Genomic DNA, 19,637 nt, shown 5'->3' with positions numbered 1-19,637 from the left:
CTTAATATCTTTTCCACCATGTTCCAATGGTGAATTTTTGGCGCCTGCATCTGCTGGCTTACTTGGTTCACAGCAAAGCAAATATCAGGTCTTGTAATTGTGAGGTAGATGAGCTTTCCCACCATTCTTCTGTACTTCTTCTCATCTCCAAAAGGCTTATTTTCAAACTCCCCCTGTCGCAGCACTTTGTAACCATCTTCCAGTGGGGTCTTTGCTTTCTTTTCTCCAAGATCACCTACCTCACTCAACAAATCAAGTATGTACTTTCTTTGAGATATGAATAGCCCCTCTTTAGATCGGCATATCTCAATCCCTAGAAAGTACTTTAGCTCACCCAAGTCTTTAATATCAAAAGAGGATTTAAGAAAGGCTTTGGTTAAGATGATACCTTCCTTATCACTTCCGGTAATGATAATGTCATCCACATAGATCAATATGACTACAATCCCACGCTGAGATGTGTGGGTGAATAGGGTGTGATCAGCTTCAGACTTGCTGAATCCTCTTCCATTAAGAGTTGTACTCAGCTTGTGGTACCATGCTCTTGGTGATTGCTTTAACCCATAGATTGCTTTCTTTAGCCTCAGCACATTCCCTGGTTTGACAAGGTTTTCAAGCCCTGGTGGTGGTCTCATATAGACTTCATCATCCAATTCTCCTTGAAGAAAGGCATTCTTCACGTCCATCTGCCATAAGTCCCACTCTAGGTTGACAGCCAATGAGAGAATGATCCTTATAGTGTGAAGCTTGGCTACTGGTGCAAAAGTATCCAAATAATCCTCTCCATACACCTGAGTATATCCCCTTGCTACTAGCCTTGTCTTCTTTCTTTCTGGCTTTCCATTTGCTAAGTACTTGATAGTGTGTATCATGCGGCTTGTCACTGCTCTCTTGCCTTTAGGGAGTTCAGTTTCATACCAAGTGTCATTTCTGATCATGGCATTGACCTCATCCTTGACGGATGCTCTCCATTCATCATCTACCATTGCTTCTTCATAAGACCTTGGAATGTACTCTTGATCTAAGTTGGTGATGAAAGCTTGATGCTCTGTGGGATAGTGAGCAAGAGAACATACTGCTTGTATAGGATGAGCTACTGCTTGGCTGTTGAAGTAAAAATTTTTGTTGATCCACTTTGAGGCAGGCTTTCTCTCCCTTGTACTTCTCCTAAGTGGTTGGACTTCTTCAGTAACATGCTGCTCATGTTCATCTCCACCTGAATGTACCTCAGTAACCTCAGTGTGCGGCTCCTCCACTGTCTCTTCTTGTTGTCTCACATCCTGATCATGATCCTGACCAGTATGTGTATCATCTTGTCTCCCCCCTTCAGGATCAGGATAGGGATTGTCTCCAGCGTGATCAACCACTTCAATCACAGTCTTTGGAACCTGTATATCCTCTTGATCAGTTCCAGTCTCTGATGGTTGAGCCATATTGATGCCAAGACTCTCCATTATACGCTTTAGATTGTTTGCCCTATCAGAAGATGATTGAGAGATGTCCTTGAGTTTATCCCAACTCTTCTCTTCATAATATCCCCTTGATTCCACTTTACATCTCTCGAGACCAGTACCTTTCTCATGTCTGGGTCATAGCACTTGTAGCCTTTTTGGGTTGAAGAATAACCAAGGAACACAGCCTTAGTACTTCTAGCCTCAAGCTTATTTCTTTGCTCCATTGGCTGCAAAACATAACACAAGCAACCAAACACACGAAAGTGATCAATAGATGGTTTTCTATTGTTTAGTACCTCATATGGCGTGAGATCATCTAGCACCCTTGTTGGTGTTCTGTTGATGAGGTAGCATGCTGTCATGACCGCATCACTCCAGAACTGCTTAGGTACATTAGTCTGGAACATCATAGATCTTGCCACTTCCATGAGGTGTCTGTTCTTCGTCTCTGCTACACCATTTTGTTGTGGTGTGTATGGACAACTGGTTTGGTGTATGATCCCATTCTTGGCTAAGTAATTTTTGAACGCATTGCTTGTATACTCCCCCCTCATTATCTGACCTGAATACTTTGATCTTAACATTAAATTGGTTAGTTATGTGGTTCTGGAAATTAATAAAGGCATCTAGCACTCTATCTTTAGTTTGAATCATAGTTAGCCAAGTATATTTTGATTTTTGATCAATAAAAGTGACAAAATATCTATGATTCTCCCTAGATATGCATGGTGCAGTCCAAACATCAGAATGTATAAGATCAAAGCAATTTTCATAGATAGTAGATGATTTAGGAAACACAGTCTTGCAATGTTTGCCTAGGATACACGCTTCACAGCCATCATTTTTAAAGGAAAAATCAGGAAGCAGCAGGTTTAGTGCACGAGAATGGGGATGACCTAGTCTAGCATGCCATAAAACACTTTTATCTAAAACAGGAATTGAACTGAAAGCTGAAGATAAATTTGAAACAGTCTTGGTGTCTTCAAGTAGGTACAAGTCATCCTTTGTAACACATTTTCCAATCAACTTAAGAGTCTCAATATCCTGAAAAACAACCTCATTAGGACTGAAAATCACATTACAATTTAAATCAGTGGTAGCTCTTTTGACAGATAATAAATTTGATGCAAAAGATGGCATGTAAAATGCTTTTGTATCTTTTTCAAATAGCTTAAGAGTTCCTACACCTTTAATTGGTATTTTATCTCCATTTGCAATCACTACATTACCTAATACGGGTTCTACATTACTAATCAACTTAGCATCACTAATCATGTGGTGAGAGGCTCCTGAGTCTATGACTAAAGGTTTAATAGCACTAGATGAATGAGATGCATGTAGAGAAGTAACCAGAACTCTAGGCGGTTTATATGATGCACTAAGGGAAATACCAAGTGTGTTACCAGACTCTTTTAGAGCTTTGATGAGAGCCTCAAGGTCTGACTTCTTGATAGATTCATCTCGTGTAGTTCTCACAGCTGAGCAGCCACTGAAAGACAGTGTCTTTCCTTCACAAGCACCATTAGTGCGCTTAGGAGTAGATGGCTCTCCCACTTCACCAGAGAAGTTTTCCCTTGCATCTACATATGGAGTTTGAAATTTCTGAGGTTTGAGGTGTGGATGGAGGATCCAACATTTGTCTTTGCCATGACCCTTCTTCTTACAGTGATCACACACCCAAATCTTCTTATCTTCTGGTTTGTAGTACCCCTTGTTAGCTACGCCTTCTGGTTTGGTCTCTGCCCCTTCAGCTTGATTTACCATGATGAGCTCTCCCTTTCTCCCAAAGAGTCCAACTGATCCTTGCTCCTTTTGGATCTGAGAGCACACTTCATCTAGAGATGGGAGCTCATGTCCTCTTAGGATGTGTTTGATCAAGTCATTATACGCGGGGTTTAGAGTGAAGAGAAGCGCAAAGACTTTATCTTGCTCTCTTCTCTGGTTCAGTACTTCAGGATCCAAAGTACTTGGCCTCAACATCTCTAGTTCAGCCCACAAAGACCTAAACTTTCCAAAGTGTTTATCAAACTCAGTATCCTCTTGACACAAGTTGTTGATAGCCCTCTTGACTTCAAACACTCTACTGATGTTGGAGACATTTCCAAACACCTTTTGAAGTGTATCCCACAGATCTTTAGAAGTTTCACAGTAGGAGTAAGCTTCCAAGATTGCGGGTTCAAGACTGTTGTGGATGATAGATAACACCATGAGATCTTCTTGAACTCTTTTCTTATCACCAGCTTCAGCCACCACTATCTCCTTACCATCCTCTCCTAGGATAGTCTTCTTCTTAAGGCCTCTGCCTTCTTCAACAATTTCCCAGAGACCTCTGCCTCCAAGAGCTGTCTTAGTTAGCTTTGCCCAAAGTAAGTAATTAGCTCCCTTGAGAGTAACTGGAATCACAACCATCTTTGAATTTCCTCCAGAATTCATTAAGAACAGCTTCGCAATGAGAAGAACAAAGTAATTTTTTTTTTTAAGAAAAAAAAATAAATAGAAACAGAGTGAAAGATTGCGGAAGACTTAGGTTTCAAGAGCTTGTGGCTCTGATTCCATGAGATTTTATGAGAATTAAGAAAGAAAAGAGAAATTAAATGAAGAACATAAAGACTAATGAAAGATTTTCTTGAAAGATAATGAGAAAGAAGGAATTGAATTGCTTGATTGTTTCATGTATCAAGAGTACCTATATATACATCAAATGGGGAGCCAAAACAAAGAAGCTCTCATACACTAAGTGAGGCTCCTTTGCACTAAAGAGAGACTCTCATACACTAACTAAATAAAGAAATGATAGTGCATGATATGTGGGCATAATACTCCACTCACCAAGCAACCTCATTTTACATTTACAACAATTTATATTCATAAGTTTACTTATCTTTGGTTTATGATCAACATAACATTGTTTATTTGTTATCCTTTTAACTCTTGGTTGCTATATATACACCGAACCTTGTTGCCCGTGTTCTTCTCCTTGCAGTTAGCTCTGTGTAAACCGACATAACAATTCTAAATCAATTCAACTGATTTACACTTAAACCGGTCCTTCATTTTTTTCCACTCCCAAGAACCGAAATAAACTGGTTTGAAATAGCTTTCCTACGTCCTCTGTTTCTCTTTTGAGAGAGAATAAGTTTTCAATGAAGCTGGCCGGATAAGTTACACTTGCCTGTCCTGTATATCCAGTACCTAGTACTGTTTCAAGTTTGAACAGTGTTCATGTAAACCAAGAACGCTTTAAAGAGTAAAACAAGAAGCCAATAAGTTTATTTTTCTGAATGATTTGATTTGTTTATTGATTGTCACTTGTTGTTCGACTCAGAGGCTGATGGTAGCTGTGACTAGGAGACGGTTCCTCTGTTTTGTAGACATGGCATGCTTCAAGAAGGGGTTATAGCTTTGTACAGCGACGTTCTGAGCTCTCAGTCAACATTTAGATTTTGCCGTTGGGTATACGGGTGAAGATAGGTACTTGATATATTGGGCCTCATTTACATAAGAACGGTGGGCTCATTTCTCGACCACATATATTGTGTTCTGATTAATTATTTCACTTGATTACATGATGATGTGTCAATTTAATTGGCTGTGAGTTTTTTTTTTATGTTGGTCACTTTTAATTGGCTTGGCTGTGAATATTTGTGGAAGGGCTGAGACCTGAGAGACTCTAAAAATAGTCCCTTTTATTTATTGTAGATTCTCTAAACCAAACGTAGGGTTTTTAGAATGGCGTCAAAGGACAAGATGATTTGGACGGCTAGCGGAGAGAACATGATCACTTCCGACATAGCAACGAAGATGGAAGCTATTCCGCCAGCGGCAAAGCATATGGTCGAGCTTTTAAGATCCCAGGATTCGACTGCCAGAGAATATTGGACAAGGACGGTGGTGGTCGCTATCGGCGGTGCACTTCTCAAGCAGTGCGTAATGCTTCTCATTAGCGGGATCGACGCTAGTGTAATTTCAGATGCGCTTCACAAGACTGCTGCTAAGGCCGTTGAGATCTTGAACGCCATGGCTGTTAGCGGTAATATCGATATTAAGTACTCCAGATTACTTGCTCCTTAATTTAGCTGTAGATTCGGTCCTTTCTGTCATGGATCCGGCAAATCCAGAAACAGTGGATTTGCATGATCATATATATAAAGATTGTTAAAGAAGCTTGGTGGGACTTTGAATGATTCACACTTTGTGAATGCAGGAGGTGGTGCTCCAGTGATTGAGCTTTCAAGACAGCTTAGTGCGTGGGCTAAGGTTCTCCATGGGATGGAAAGCAACTGTGTCAAGTCTTTCGCTGAAGCCCTCGAGGCTATCCCTTACACTATTGACATTGTGACTGAACTCAGGAACAAGCATGCTCAAGGTCACATCACTAATATCTTGGAGGAGAAGGTGGTTCAGCCCCTGCTTGTTAGTGCCAGCGGGATCACTTTCGCAATTGAAGTCATAACAAGAGTTTTGAATAAATTAAATGCTAGAAACAGCAGCTGATACTGTCTCAACATTGACTAACATTATGTTATGGTGTTTTGCATGTTTCTTTTGTTTCTGTGGAATTGAAATTTTTGTCCAAATTTAATTAGCTAAGGTTTTATATTATTAGATGTTAAGTGGCATATGATAAAAAGTTGAACTGGTATTTCTAGATTAGGCTATCTATAGTTTTATATATTTCTAAGTGAATTGAAAAAAAAAATAAGAAAGGGATTAAAATCCGTAAGCTGATCAAGTGTATGTTAGGAGGTCATTACTTTCTCTCAGAATCCTTTTATATTCATATGTTGTTCTGTTTTTATCCACTCCAATAAGCAACACCAACCGAAATGAAATCAACTTGTCCAAATCAGTTTACCCTTCTCATCTCTCTGTCAATTACGGCTTCTTTCTCCTAGTGATGTTCTTTCCACGAGCATATGAAGTACTTGCATCCACAGCATCACTGGTACTCTCTGACGACCCTAAAAGAATCCAAATCAAATTAAATTGACTATGTTTTATAAAATTGTTGTTTGGTTAATTGTACTTGGTAGGAGTTGTGATCATGAAGATCTGGTTGCCATTTTAATGCACAAGTTCAAAATAATGTTCTGACTTGTCAGTGTTTCAATGTTTATTCGTTTATCATAAGATACGGATAACATAGGTGTCTTTTACCACTTTACTCCTAATAGAAGACTTTGAAACAAAGAAACTACAAAGATCATTACAAACAGACACAAAAGTGAACTATAATAAAAAAAAATTCATGATTTATCCATTGAATATATGACTGGCCTGTAACGTCAAAATATCAGACGAAGGTGCCAAGGTGGTGACTTGTGCTTTGGCTTTGTCGTTTTTGCCTCATCAGTCCTTCTGCACTCTGCGTTTTACTAGCTGCTCAGTGATGCTGATGAGACTTTTTCTCTATGTTTTTTCTGAATCTCTCTCTATAGTCTTGGCATCTTTCTCCTCCTCGTCCTCCATACTGTAGAGTCTGCCGCCGTAAGCTTCTTGTGTCACCGGCTACATCTACGAAATATTTTGAAGCTGGTGCTGATGTTGCTCGTACATATCACTCTCTTTCTTCTGATCTTTCTCTATTCTCACTTGCTCTTGAAGTCGTTAACACCGAGTGGTGTTGATCTATTTGTAATGAAAAGTAGTTTTTCAGACACGTATACTTTCATATATCGTGTCATTGTCACAAGCCAACATATGTAAAGAAAAAAAACCGGCCAATTACAAAAGCATGATATTCTAACCATTCTTCTGGAACACTATACGATGGTTGTGGTGTCATCTATAAAACATTCAAATCCACTAAAGTATACAATTTTAAATATTCATCAAACAAGAACTAAACCTTTGAACAAACTTTGAACTAAATTGTTTTTTGTTTTAAGATAAACTTGTATATATATAGCAGAAATCTAGGATGAGAAAGTATGTGAATGATAATTATAATATTTGTTGTATATTAGAGTAACATGGAACGCACAGTTAAAACATTAATCACAATTACATAATAACATCGAGATTACATTCAAAATTTAAGTCAATGGACATTTGTCAAACCTAACTTGTTCTTCATCACTATTATCCAAGTTCATCATTCAGAATGGTTCAATCAAAATATGAAAAAATATGAATATAAGGAAGAAACAACTTCCTATCGATGGACCATGTGTTGAGAAGGCAGATCATGTGTTTAAACCGGTTCAATTTTAAATTGTATTGGATGTAATTTGTTGCACAACTTGGTCGTGAATACCACCTACACATCACAGATTTACATGATCTTTAAGATGTAGTATGGTATTAAGAATCAAAGAACATCAAACATATTAAAGAACATAGAGAGTTTCAAGAATTAATCAGGATCAACAATCAAAAGCATGAAAACTAAACAAAAAGTTTGACTAGTATAGACAATTTAAAATTAAACAAAAATTTACTAAAAGTAAACATCTTCAACAATAAGAGAAAAATACAATGTTTAGATTACCGACATTTTGGAATTGGGCCGACTTAAAGCTAATTAAAAAGATACTTCAGCATTGAATTAATCATGAAAACTCTTATTTTTTAATCATGAAAACTTTTTTCTTGATAATCTAATGATTATTCACACTTTTGAACTGAACATGAAATAAAAATAGATTCAAATCAGATTGGATTTTTTTGGTATTAATTAGCTGTTTTCACATTTTATCAAGAGACGTTTACACTGAGGGACATTTTCTCTTTTTTGTTAACGCCTGAAGACACATTGTGTAGATGAGGCACAATATTGGGACAGCTGTCTTTTCGTTGGACATTAAGGTCCTCCGGGCGAGTTTGGAAAGTGAATGTTTTATTTAAAGAACCAAACCAGATAACACTCTGGTTGGAAAAAATGCAGAAGGTGGAAAAGTAAAAGTAGGTATATGGGTTTTAGGGTCTCTTGTTTGGGCCGTTGATTTTTTTGGTAAAACAAGATCCAATGTAAGAGACGTATAGTTTTGGCTCTAATAAATGTTGTTCTTTAAGGTATAGTTTTTGTTTGTGAGAATAGTGTAATGTCATGTGAACCACACGACTTTAACCCTTTTACTGATAAATTTTTCTTTTGGTTTCTAAACAAAAATATATCTGAACAAAATCTAATTGTTTAATACGAAAAGAAACACACGTTTACAAAATGCAGAAACTTTCACCTTATGCAAATCTCGTAAATACCCATAACATGGAAGACAAAGGTGGGATCTTCATTGTTATCCATATCTCATCTGACCACCTCTTATCTGACTATTGCGCACTTGACCTTTCCCCCCCCCACCACTCTCATGCCCACAGCCACCACATCCACACAACTGCCGTCCACACCGATCACATCCACACGTCACGACATCAACAACATCAACACAACCACTGACCATGAGAGCCCCGTCCACTACTCTTCCGACCACTTCAACAATATCCACACACACATTGACCAAGAGAGCTACCATCACCTCCATTAATCACCACCTCCAATATCTCCTCTCCATCTATTACCACTTTCGTATCCACCACCGAGAGCTCCATCCACAACTCTTCCGGTCACATCAACACAACCACTGACCATCAGAACCCCGTCCACAACTCTTCCGACCACATCAACAATATCCACACACACATTGACCAAAAGAGCTACCATCACCTCCATTAATCACCACCTCCAGTATCTCTTCTCCCTCTATTACCACTTTCGTATCCACCACCGAGAGCTCCATCCACAACTCTTTCGGTCACATCAACAACATTAACACAACCACTGACTACGAGATCCTCATCCACAATTCTTCCGACCACATCAACAATATCCACACACACATTGACCAAGAGAGCCACCGTCACTTTCATAGGGTTTGGCCGAGAAAACAAAGTCAACTAGTTGTTCTAAGAAGCGGGGTCTAACTTTCCATGTGGAGTTTATCTGTGAATCAAAGGAGGCGGAGAAGAACAGATATCGAGAACTAATCGGCAAGAGCATTGAAGACTACGCGGCGGCGGTCGGGGCCAAGGAACGATCCAGATACTGAAATCGAGAGGTGGAATATAATTTTTGAATAATAATTAGAAATTTAAAATTTTAATTTTTAATTTCTAATATTTAGGTAATCAAAAATTTTAGTATATATTTTTAGAAGGCATGTGAGATTTAAAATAGTTCAAAAATATAAACTCACATATCACATATGGACTTGAACTTCCTTTACAGAATTCACTAAATATTCAAATGAACACAAACACAACAAAAACAAAAAACAAACAACAAAACAATAAACTTTTTTTTTTTGAAAAAACAAAACAATAAACCTGTTCAAGAGCTTTTCCTCTCTATCTCTTAGACAACCTTAACGAACTTGTATGTTTTACAGCGATGAACAAACATTACTGAAGCTACAAACTTGTCTCTTGATGGTGCAATCATGTGTTACAGTTTTATAGAAACGAATTAGCGAGGTTATGTGATTAGAAGATAGAGTTGGTGAACTTACATGTTAAGTGGAATATGAGAGAGAGAGAGAGAGAGAGAGAGAGAGAGAGAGAGAGAGAGGGGACAGAAAAAGTCTTAATGATAACTAACAAGTAGTGTATTTATACTCATATTTCTAGATTATAAATGTACCAGAATCTAGGATAATAATGTATGTGAATCATATACTTTTATATGCTAACTGATCATACTACATTTATACCTAAAATAAGCTATAAGTACAAGAAACTAAAAAATACTTGAGGAAATGTATTAGAATCCGTAAGCTAATCAAGTGATATCATGAGACTAATAGTTTCACATAATCATTAAATATATTTAAGAATATGTTTTTGAGAGTAGTTGTTATGTTTTTCATCCAATAAAATAAACAATACAACAGAACTGAAATCATCTTTTTACAAATAGTGTTCAATTGTGCAATCCAAATACTTTCTCATCTCCGTATAGATTAGTGAATAGATAGCAACTTCTTTCTTATTGTACTTGCTTTGCTTTTTGCATAGTCCTTCGTGTTTGCTGTGTTCTCGGATCTTCAATCAGCTTTTGAGGTGATGCATGCTCTCAATGTGAGTAAAGTTTCTTCCTTTATATACGAAAGATTGGTGAAGCTTATCTTTGTTTTGGTTATTTTTCTTTCCTTTCAGGGAATCATGTTTGATCTCGTCAAGCATTCTACTCTTTACATTGATCTTGCCAAATCAAACCTAGTTTTCTAAGCTAATCGAGTGCAACAGCAACGATCAGCAATAAGTTCATCAAGAACAGCATCTACATACAGATTAAGCCATGGATTGTTTACCTATGAATTTTCTTCGGTTAGATTTTTTCTGGATGGCTTGCAAGCAGTAAAGCGAGGGGAGAGATAAGTGTTTTTCTAAGGACCTGACTGGTTCAAACGCAGCGGTTGCGGTTGCTGTTGCTGTTGCGGGAGTTTGCGGATGCGGATGGTTGCGGTTTGTAGCGATATTAAGAAATTTGTACGACTGGTTCTGCGGTTAGAAATTTGTGCGTTTGCGGAATACTTATGACTGGTTAACTACCAAATACAGCAGCGGTTAAATAATAAATTAACAATATTTATATTTTATATAATAATTAAAATATCAAAAATCATAATATTATAATAAATATGAAAATTATATTTAGAAAGTTATAGTTTTAAATTTTTAATATTATAGAAAATATTTTTATTTTAAAATTTTATAATATTAATTAAAATATAATAGATATATTTTAGTATTTTTATAATTCCAATTTAAATTTTTATTGAATATTTTTTTATTTTTGTATTTATATGGTTTTTGAAAGAAAAAAAAATTTATCCTCCCGCAAACGCCCGCAACCGCAAACGCAAACGCTAGCTGAAACCAGCTTTGATTTTAAGAGGTTCGGAGCGATTTGTAACGGTTTGTATGATTATTTCGAAATGTTGTCAACCGCTAACAACCGCAAAAACTGCGTTTGCGGGTGGTAGCGAGGAATCCATTCAGGCCGTAGAGAAGATCTTTGGCGATTCTTTTGAGGCTATTATCTGGGTGGATTTTATAATTGAAAATTAAAATTTTCAAGTCTGCACGTGTGAGAATGAGATAACGTCTGTGAAATTCTTTGAAATTTTTCTAGAGGCAGTATAACTCAATTTGGAAAATTTCATCAAATTTTGTTGATGTTTTCACAGTTTACTATTTGACCTTCAAAACGAGTGTGAATCTTTGATTGGGCTTTGGCCCAATTAAATTTACAACAGTCATATTGTAAGATAGTGTTTATCGTGTGCATTACAACCACCCATGTTTACCTACATTTTAATTTTCCGATGAAATTTTCACTATTCACTGGTAGTAAATCCTAAGCGTGTTGCACATTAAGATTCCGATCAAGTTTTTTGGGTTCAATCTATAAACTTTATCCAGTTTTAATATTTGATCGGATCAGGTTGTATTTTGATTTATAACCTTGTTTAAAACCCGTTTCCAAAACTAAGTTTATATCCAAATAATACAATTTCAGTTTATAACTTTTTGAGATCATAACAAAATAAAAATAAAAATAAAATTAAGTATTTGAATTAATATTTAAGTTTATGAATATTTACTTTAGATATTAAATTGGGTCTTTAAGTTTTTTTGAGTTTGGTATTTTTACCTGTTCATTTTCAGATTTTTTTTGGATATTCCTTCAAGTTTAGATAAGATTGGATGATCAAATAAATATCTAATATATTAAAATAGAGTCATCTTTTTTTATTTACTGTTCAAAAGGTTGTCATTTAAATTTGGACATATTCATCTCTTTATTAAAACAGAAATATTCTGTTGTACCTAACAAAAATATCTATTTGTGTGTGATATATCTTTTAATATATAAATTATAATCTACCTAATGAAATCTAACTAAATCATATATTTGATTTTTCTCCCATACACGATTGGTTTGGAAAAATGGGTATTGGTTTGGCAAATGACATACATTTGTAGCACTTCAAATATTAACTTAGTTTATCACTTTCATAATGTGTTGTAAATAAAAATAATTTTCACAAAAAATACATGTACATTTTCTTTAAATATATATTAAATATCAAATATATTTCATATTACTTCAGAGTTTCTAATATAACTGAAAATTACTTCAAATTTTCTAAACATGTAATCAACATTTTATATAAAATGTGTCTTTTCATAGCATATTAAACAAATCAACCAAATTATAAAAAATTATTCAAAAATTACAACACATCAAATATTTTATACACGATTATGATCAAAAGAGATAACTTAAATATATATTTTTTGCAACAATTTAAGTTTTAAAATCCTGCCCATTCGGGCGAATCCGAATTTAGTTCTTGATATTATAGTACCGTTTAAACGGATCTGTTATAATGAATATTTGTTTTTTTTTTTTTTTTTTTGATCGACAAATTATAATGAATATTTGTATTATGTGATTAGTTAAGAGAAAAGGAAGAAGAGATTTTTCATTATTATTATGTGATCGTAATTGATAGCTGTTTAACTCTAATGGGTTCAAACTATAAATCGATTAACCGTAACAGGTCAATAAGCAGGATCGTCAGAAAACCAGATCATACGGACTTATGGTTATGGAGCTCCGAGCATAGCAAAAGAGTTACAAATCTGAAATTCCTAAATATCCAAACAATAAACCAATCTGGTTAATCCCCAATTGAACCAATAATAAACCAAAATAGAATTCCCGGTTCAGATTTCGAGTGAAGAAAAACCATTACTAGGATTGATTCTCACTTTCGCTCAATCGACAGCGATGGCGTCGACGCAGTCCTTGACCGTCGCAGCGAAGACGCTACGCAACCGGATCTTCTCCAGATCCGGATCTACATCCGCCGGGCCGAGTCGATGGGCCACGCCGGGACACGAGGAACGCCCCAAAGGCTACTTCTCCGCCACCGGGACAATCGCGCAAATGGGAAGATTGGGAGCTTCCTTGCTACATCACGAGCTTCCTCACGATCGTCATCCTAGGCGTCGGGCTCAATGCTAAACCTGATCTTTCGATCGAGACTTGGGCTCATCAGAAGGCCCTTGAACGCCTCGAGATGGAGACGCTCGGAGATTCGTCCGATTGAGGAGCATCACTGTTATGATGACCCTGAAGACTTGGAGTTATAAGGGTTTCGTTTGTGGATAATGATGAAATAAGTTTTTTTTTTTTTTTCAACTGTTTAGACGCATAACAAATCTCAAAGTTGATCACTTTTTGATTTTGCTCGTTTTGAATTTTGATCAGCATCTGCAATTTGATTGGTATTTTTCTCAATGATTTGATTTGTCTATTGATTGTTCAACTCAGAGGCTAGGAGGAGTGTCCCTTTGTTGAGGAAGGCTCGTTAGTATATATGATTATAGCTGCTTTGTGCAGTGTATACATTGTTTGGTAACACTAGACTTCAGTTTTGGTTCTTTGTTAAGGTTTTTTTTACTCATTGAACCAGTGTTTAGATGCTTGCATAATTCACTAATTTGTTGGTGTAGGCATCAGCCTTTGTTAACTTCACAACACTAGATTTCAGGAACTAGCTTGTTGGAGTTATCATGGCTTAGGTAGTTCTGCAATACACTAGGTTTCAGTTTCGGTTTGTCTTTGCTTTTACTGCTCATTGTATCAGTGCTGGATGCTCTATTATCCAGTGCTTCCTGATCAAATTCATCTTCTTGATTGTCACTTGGTGTTCTACTCGGAGACCGATAGTATAGCTGTAACTAGGAGGAGTGTTCTTCTGTTTTGTAGAGATTCCATGCTTCAAGAAGGCTCCCAAGTATAGCTTTGTGCAGCGTTCACATTTAGTTTAGTATGCTGTAAAGTGGTTGGAGTTCTCATGGCATAAGCCATTTGTTAGATGCTGTGCAAAACACTAGGTTTCAGTTCGTAGTTGTTAAGCTTTTACTGCTCACTGTTTCAGTGTTGGATGCTTGCATAATCAAGAAATGTTAACTCCGTAATGACAAGAGCAGTTAATTATATAATGATCTCGACTTGGGTTAAATCACAACAGTTATAAAATGGTTGAGATGGTAAATAGTTTTTAACATTATTGACACAACTTGCAAACAGGTTCTTGGCCTGTGTACAGCATTTATTCAAAGAAGCAGGTCAAATACAAGAGGTCCTAATCCATCATACGTACAAAAGACTCCAGAGAAACAACATAACTTCTCTACTCCATAGATCAGATTAATATAATAGCCATCGTTAAGAGAATTACACTTCTCTAGCTCTTGCAGTGTTGAAAACTGATCATGTAGTAGGAAAATCAAAAAGTTATTCTGGGTTGAGGAAAAGCTGTAAACTCTATCCTTCAGTCTTCAGGATTGTCAATCTCTTTATCAATGTCCTGTCCAGTAACCTGAAAACACATGGATAACAATATGCGTTCTCTGACTAAGAAAACATCGCTGTACACAAGTAACTGATCAAGCCAAAGGTATACTTAAACTCGGATGCCTGCAGGCTGCAACTTCAACCACCAAAAGTAAAATGAATAGCAAATATGTTCATAATATGCCACACCATGAATTCTTCTGGTTTTACCCGTAAGTAGTTCATGTTTTCAACCCTTCCATCATGTTCCAAACGCAGCTTCTTCTACCAGCGTTCCTATAAGATGTGACTAACCAGAGATCTATTCTCTAGTTTGTGCTTTTTCGGGTTACTACAAAGCAAAACATAGAGGGGAGACAGAGAATATTTTAAGCAATATTACCTTCCTAGAGGAAATGTATTACTATTTTCCAGCAACAGCACTGTGGTGCATCTTCAGCAAACAGTCAAAATCTACAGGAAACCAATCTCCTGCTTCATGAGCCAACAACGTAGACTTTGCTGAGTCTATAACCACACTCACGTTTCCAAAATTATAGACCTGAAGACCTCCGTTGTGCATTCTATGCGGCTTAGGTTTCAACAGCATCTCCTTCTCCTGCGCAAATAATTCCACAGCTTCTTTAAAACTCATCTCCTCAAAGCTAGTCATCCCTCTGAGCCTGCCTCTGCTCTTCTGCCTTGTGGTAACTTATCTTCTCCCTTTCCCCTTGGTGAGACCTTTCTTCAACTGCTTCCATCGCCATATCTAGACCGCGCTTGAACTGGATTTGGATCCTCTTGTTTGCTAAAAACTCCTCCGGGAACAATCTTTTCCAACTCATAAACCAGTTTCTTATCTCATCAAAGTTTGGTTTGAACACAACCACTGACTTAAAACATCAAGCCACTTGGGGAAAAATAACCTCTCTGTCAACTCAACCATTACATGTACGTGTACTAAAGATACCAGTTCTGGTTTTCGGAGTCAAAAATTTCAGCTAAATTCGGATATTTCTAAATTTCGGTTCAGATTCGGTTCGAGTTCAGATAACCCATTTAAATTATTTTTAAAATTTTAAATTCGATATGTATTTTAAATTTCTCAAAATCTATAAACAAAATAATATATTACATAAAAATTTAAATAACACATGTCAAAATACCTAAACTTAACATATAAATTAGTTTGGTTTGAGTATTTGGATAGAGAATCAATATACATTTCAAGTATTTTTGGTGTTTTGAGCATATTTTAGATATTTTAGACATTTATTTTTCAAATTATTGTCGATAATGGTCTTGTTTACTATTGTGATGTTCAAGTAAAAAAAAAACTACGATGGCAGAAAATCCAAATTATGATTCAAATCATTACCAAAACGTAATTTGACACTGTAGCATATAGTTTCTTGTGAAATCAAATTTTAAGACTTTCTTAACTCCATTAATATTGTTAATTCATGATGTACACTGCACTTATAGTTTCATCACATATTACAATTTCTAAATGACATAAGTGTGGCTCAAACTCTAGCGATGGAGAACTATAGCATTTAATATACAAAGCTAATACAATATGGTAGACCACAAAACTAATCAATACATTATCATATTATGTGATTGTTTATGATTGAGAGAACATATAAAATAAGTCGGCCCAAGAAAAAGCCTTTCTCACTCATCATCATAATTTCCCTTTATAAATCCACCCAAAGTCAGACACTAAACAATTCTCCATTTACTATTTCCTAGTTCGCTCGTGCACATCTCCAACGATCCCAATCCTAAAACCATCACTTATTCCAATCTTTTTCAACATCTCTTGAAAACACCAATCTTATAAAAGAAAAAAAAAACAAGAGAATCCTTCTTTTTTGGCACAAATAACATAAAGATCATCACCTTTTTGTTTGTTTCGTCGATGGCAACTTCCGGTAACATTACAACGGCAGGGACAGGTTCACCGTGCGGCGCATGCAAGTTCCTGAGAAGGAAATGTTTATCAGATTGTATATTCGAACCTTACTTCTCATCCGAGCAGGGAGCAGAAAGATTCGCAGCTATTCATAAGGTGTTTGGAGCCAGCAACGTCTCTAAGCTCTTGCTTAAGGTCCCAATCCATGATCGATGTGAAGCTGTTGTCACCATCGCCTACGAAGCTCAGGCTCGTCTTCATGACCCTGTGTATGGCTGTGTCTCTCATATTTTCTCCCTCCAACAACAGGTAGATTAACTCAGCGGTCACTAGTAATCCATCAAATTTTTATAGTCACTGGATTTTTTATAGTTTTTGATTGATAAGAGATTGTGTGCATGGAGTTAGATTTCCAATAAAATCTTGAGGAATTAGTATCAACTAATTTTCCCATCAAAACGTTTGTTTTCACACTAGTTTTCGTAATGCTATATAAATTTCTTAAACATTTGAGACTATATTTCTTTAGTTTAGAGGAAACGTTACGGCAATTAGTAAGCTTTTTTTCCAATAAATTCATGTCATGACTTTTTTCTTTCATGCATTTGGCATTTTCGATTCGCCAAAATCGAGAGTAAACAAAACTAACTATTTATGTTTCAAAAAGATAAATGTTTAAACGTTTCTTTGAAGTCTAACTTCGGCTCAGTTTTCCAATAAATTCATGTCATGACTTTTTTCTTTCATGCATTTGGCATTTTCGATTCGCCACAATCGAGAGTAAACAAAACTAACTATTTATGTTTCAAAAAGATAAATGTTTAAACGTTTCTTTGAAGTCTAACTTCGACTCAGTTTTCCAATAAATTCATGTCGTGACTCTTTTCTTTCATGCATTTGGCATTTTCGATTCGCCAAAATTGAGAGTAAACAAGATTAACTATTTCATCTCGAAAAGATAAATGTCTAAAAATTTTTTTTCGAATTGTAAACTCGGCTCAATCATTTTATTAAAAAAAAATTGAGCCGAGTCTAGTTGTTTTAAGAAAATTTGATATTAAAAAGCTTAAACAAATAAGCATATCTCAGTATATATAATTCATTTATTATTTTTGGATACTGAACCAATATATATATGTAAATTACAAATAAATATGTTTAGAAATACCATTTAAATTTGCACAAAGATGCAAGCCAATATTTTACCTTTCTTTTGTTGGCAAAAAACAATAACTTTAATGAAATGAAATAGATTATATAAAAAGATACATATTCATAAAGAATGAGATTTTACTAATTCTTCTATATATATATATATATGTGAATTTTCAACGTTTAAGTAGAATTGAATCAATCTTGTCTAACAATTAGCGTTTGATTGGTTTATACATAGGTGGCTTACTTGCAAGCACAAGTCATGCAAATGAAGGCACATATCGCCGGCCACAAGACGTCAGCCGCCGAAGGTACTCACCAATTCACGACGTGGCAACAAACTAGTGGCTCACCGATCGATAGTGCGTACTCAACACCATATAACCATCACCATCATACTCCCTACGGTCACATAAACCCTAATAATCCGGTCTCGCCACAGAGCTCGCTAGAAGAATCTTTCAGCAAGACGAGCAGTGACGTCACAACTACAGCTAACGTGCGTGAGACTCATCAAACCGGAGGTGGCGTATACGGTCAGGGTGAGTTAGGGTTTCAGGAAGGATATCCTAACAAAAAGAGATCAGTGAGTTATTGTGATAGCGATTTAGGTGAGCTTCAGGCTTTGGCTCTCAGAATGATGAAGAATTAAGATAAGTTTTTTCTTTTGTTATTGCTAAAAATTAAGAGGAGTTGGTACTTTGGGAAAAAATAATAAAAAAGAATAGCTGGTAACTTATGTAGACAGACGGCGAAGAAATGAGATGGTTTTTTGACAAGAAACAAAAGATGATAACAAAACTTTGGATGTTCACATGCTATCATCAATAAAAGTGTCATACCTGTTTGTTCTGCAATTGTTACCGATCGCGGCTAAAGTTAAGCAGTAACTAGCTTATATTCAATGACAGGTTTCAGCGAATAATCGTAATTGACTTAACAACTCATTTCATCCAAATTTATGCAAAAATAAAAAACTCATTTCATCGTTATAGTGTTACATGTCTTAAATTATCATTCATTAAGGTAAATAATAATACGAAATTCACGCACGATGATTGCATGTCATAAATTCTCGTAAACTTGTTTTCAGATTTTAAAGGTCAGTAGTAGAAATGCTTCTATGTACGCAGAAAATAAACTAGAAAATATATATATATATATATATATATATATGTGGTGAACATATTTATTTCTTGTGAAGATAGAGCAGACTTTACACCATCTTTAACAAAGAAAGGTGTAAAAGGTCAACATAAAAAACAAAGTAATCAATATTTAAGTTTACAAAGCACTACAAGAAAACAACGGTATTCTGACGGACATTCCGACGGAAAATGAAATCCTCGGAATTTCCCGAGGAATTCCGAGGAAATTCCGAGGAAACCCAAAATTTGGGTTTCCTCGGAATTTCCTCGGAATATACCGACGGAATTCCGAGGAAACATCAATCCGTCGGAATATTCCGAGGAAATTCCGAGGAAATATTATAGGGATTTTACAAAATTCCGAGGAAATTCCGACGAACTAGTGATCGATCGATGCGTTTTTGGACATATACCCATCGATCGATCACATTGTTACGCTTTGGTCCATCTTAGTGATCGATCGATGCGTTTTTGGACATAAATCCATCGATCGATCCGTTTATAAAAAAACATTCGAGATTTTGAAACCCCAAACACTAGTTCCTCGGAATTTCCTCGGAATATTCCGAGGAAATTCCGAGGAACACTTGATATCCTCAATCGATCGATGG

At 36.0% G+C, this 19,637-nt stretch overlaps 3 protein-coding genes across 3 annotated transcripts; all 3 read left to right on the top strand.

Moving 5' to 3' along the window:
- Positions 1-5,045: 5,045 nt before the first annotated feature.
- On the top strand, positions 5,046-6,084 carry LOC106385471 (T-complex protein 1 subunit delta). Its single transcript, XM_013825385.3, has 2 exons — positions 5,046-5,484; positions 5,659-6,084. The coding sequence occupies exons 1-2, from the start codon at positions 5,184-5,186 to the stop codon at positions 5,946-5,948; spliced, it is 591 nt and encodes a 196-aa protein (XP_013680839.1). The 5' UTR covers positions 5,046-5,183; the 3' UTR covers positions 5,949-6,084.
- Positions 6,085-13,025: 6,941 nt separating this feature from the next.
- LOC106385472 lies at positions 13,026-13,767 on the top strand. The gene is given in 2 exon segments (XM_013825386.3): positions 13,026-13,385; positions 13,387-13,767. Coding segments are annotated over 2 exon segments (321 nt in total). The 5' UTR covers positions 13,026-13,251; the 3' UTR covers positions 13,574-13,767.
- A 192-nt stretch (positions 13,768-13,959) lies between these two features.
- LOC106385795 (LOB domain-containing protein 16-like) lies at positions 13,960-18,732 on the top strand. Its single transcript, XM_013825695.3, has 2 exons — positions 13,960-17,032; positions 18,117-18,732. The coding sequence occupies exons 1-2, from the start codon at positions 16,730-16,732 to the stop codon at positions 18,528-18,530; spliced, it is 717 nt and encodes a 238-aa protein (XP_013681149.2). The 5' UTR covers positions 13,960-16,729; the 3' UTR covers positions 18,531-18,732.
- The last annotated feature ends 905 nt before the right edge of the window (positions 18,733-19,637 follow it).

This window comes from Brassica napus, chromosome C3 (assembly GCF_020379485.1).
Source record: "Brassica napus cultivar Da-Ae chromosome C3, Da-Ae, whole genome shotgun sequence".
In the NCBI taxonomy this organism is placed as follows: Eukaryota; Viridiplantae; Streptophyta; class Magnoliopsida; order Brassicales; family Brassicaceae; genus Brassica; species Brassica napus.
This window is presented reverse-complemented; position numbering and strand designations above follow the sequence as displayed.

Bases quoted from the DNA above. Each gene is read 5' to 3' on its own strand.
- LOC106385471 (XM_013825385.3), top strand. From the start codon at position 5,184: ATGGCGTCAAAGGACAAGATGATTTGGACGGCTAGCGGAGAGAACATG. The intron at 5,485-5,658 runs GTAATATCGATA...TTGTGAATGCAG, and splicing joins GAACGCCATGGCTGTTAGCG to GAGGTGGTGCTCCAGTGATT.
- LOC106385795 (XM_013825695.3), top strand. From the start codon at position 16,730: ATGGCAACTTCCGGTAACATTACAACGGCAGGGACAGGTTCACCGTGC. The intron at 17,033-18,116 runs GTAGATTAACTC...GTTTATACATAG, and splicing joins TTTTCTCCCTCCAACAACAG to GTGGCTTACTTGCAAGCACA.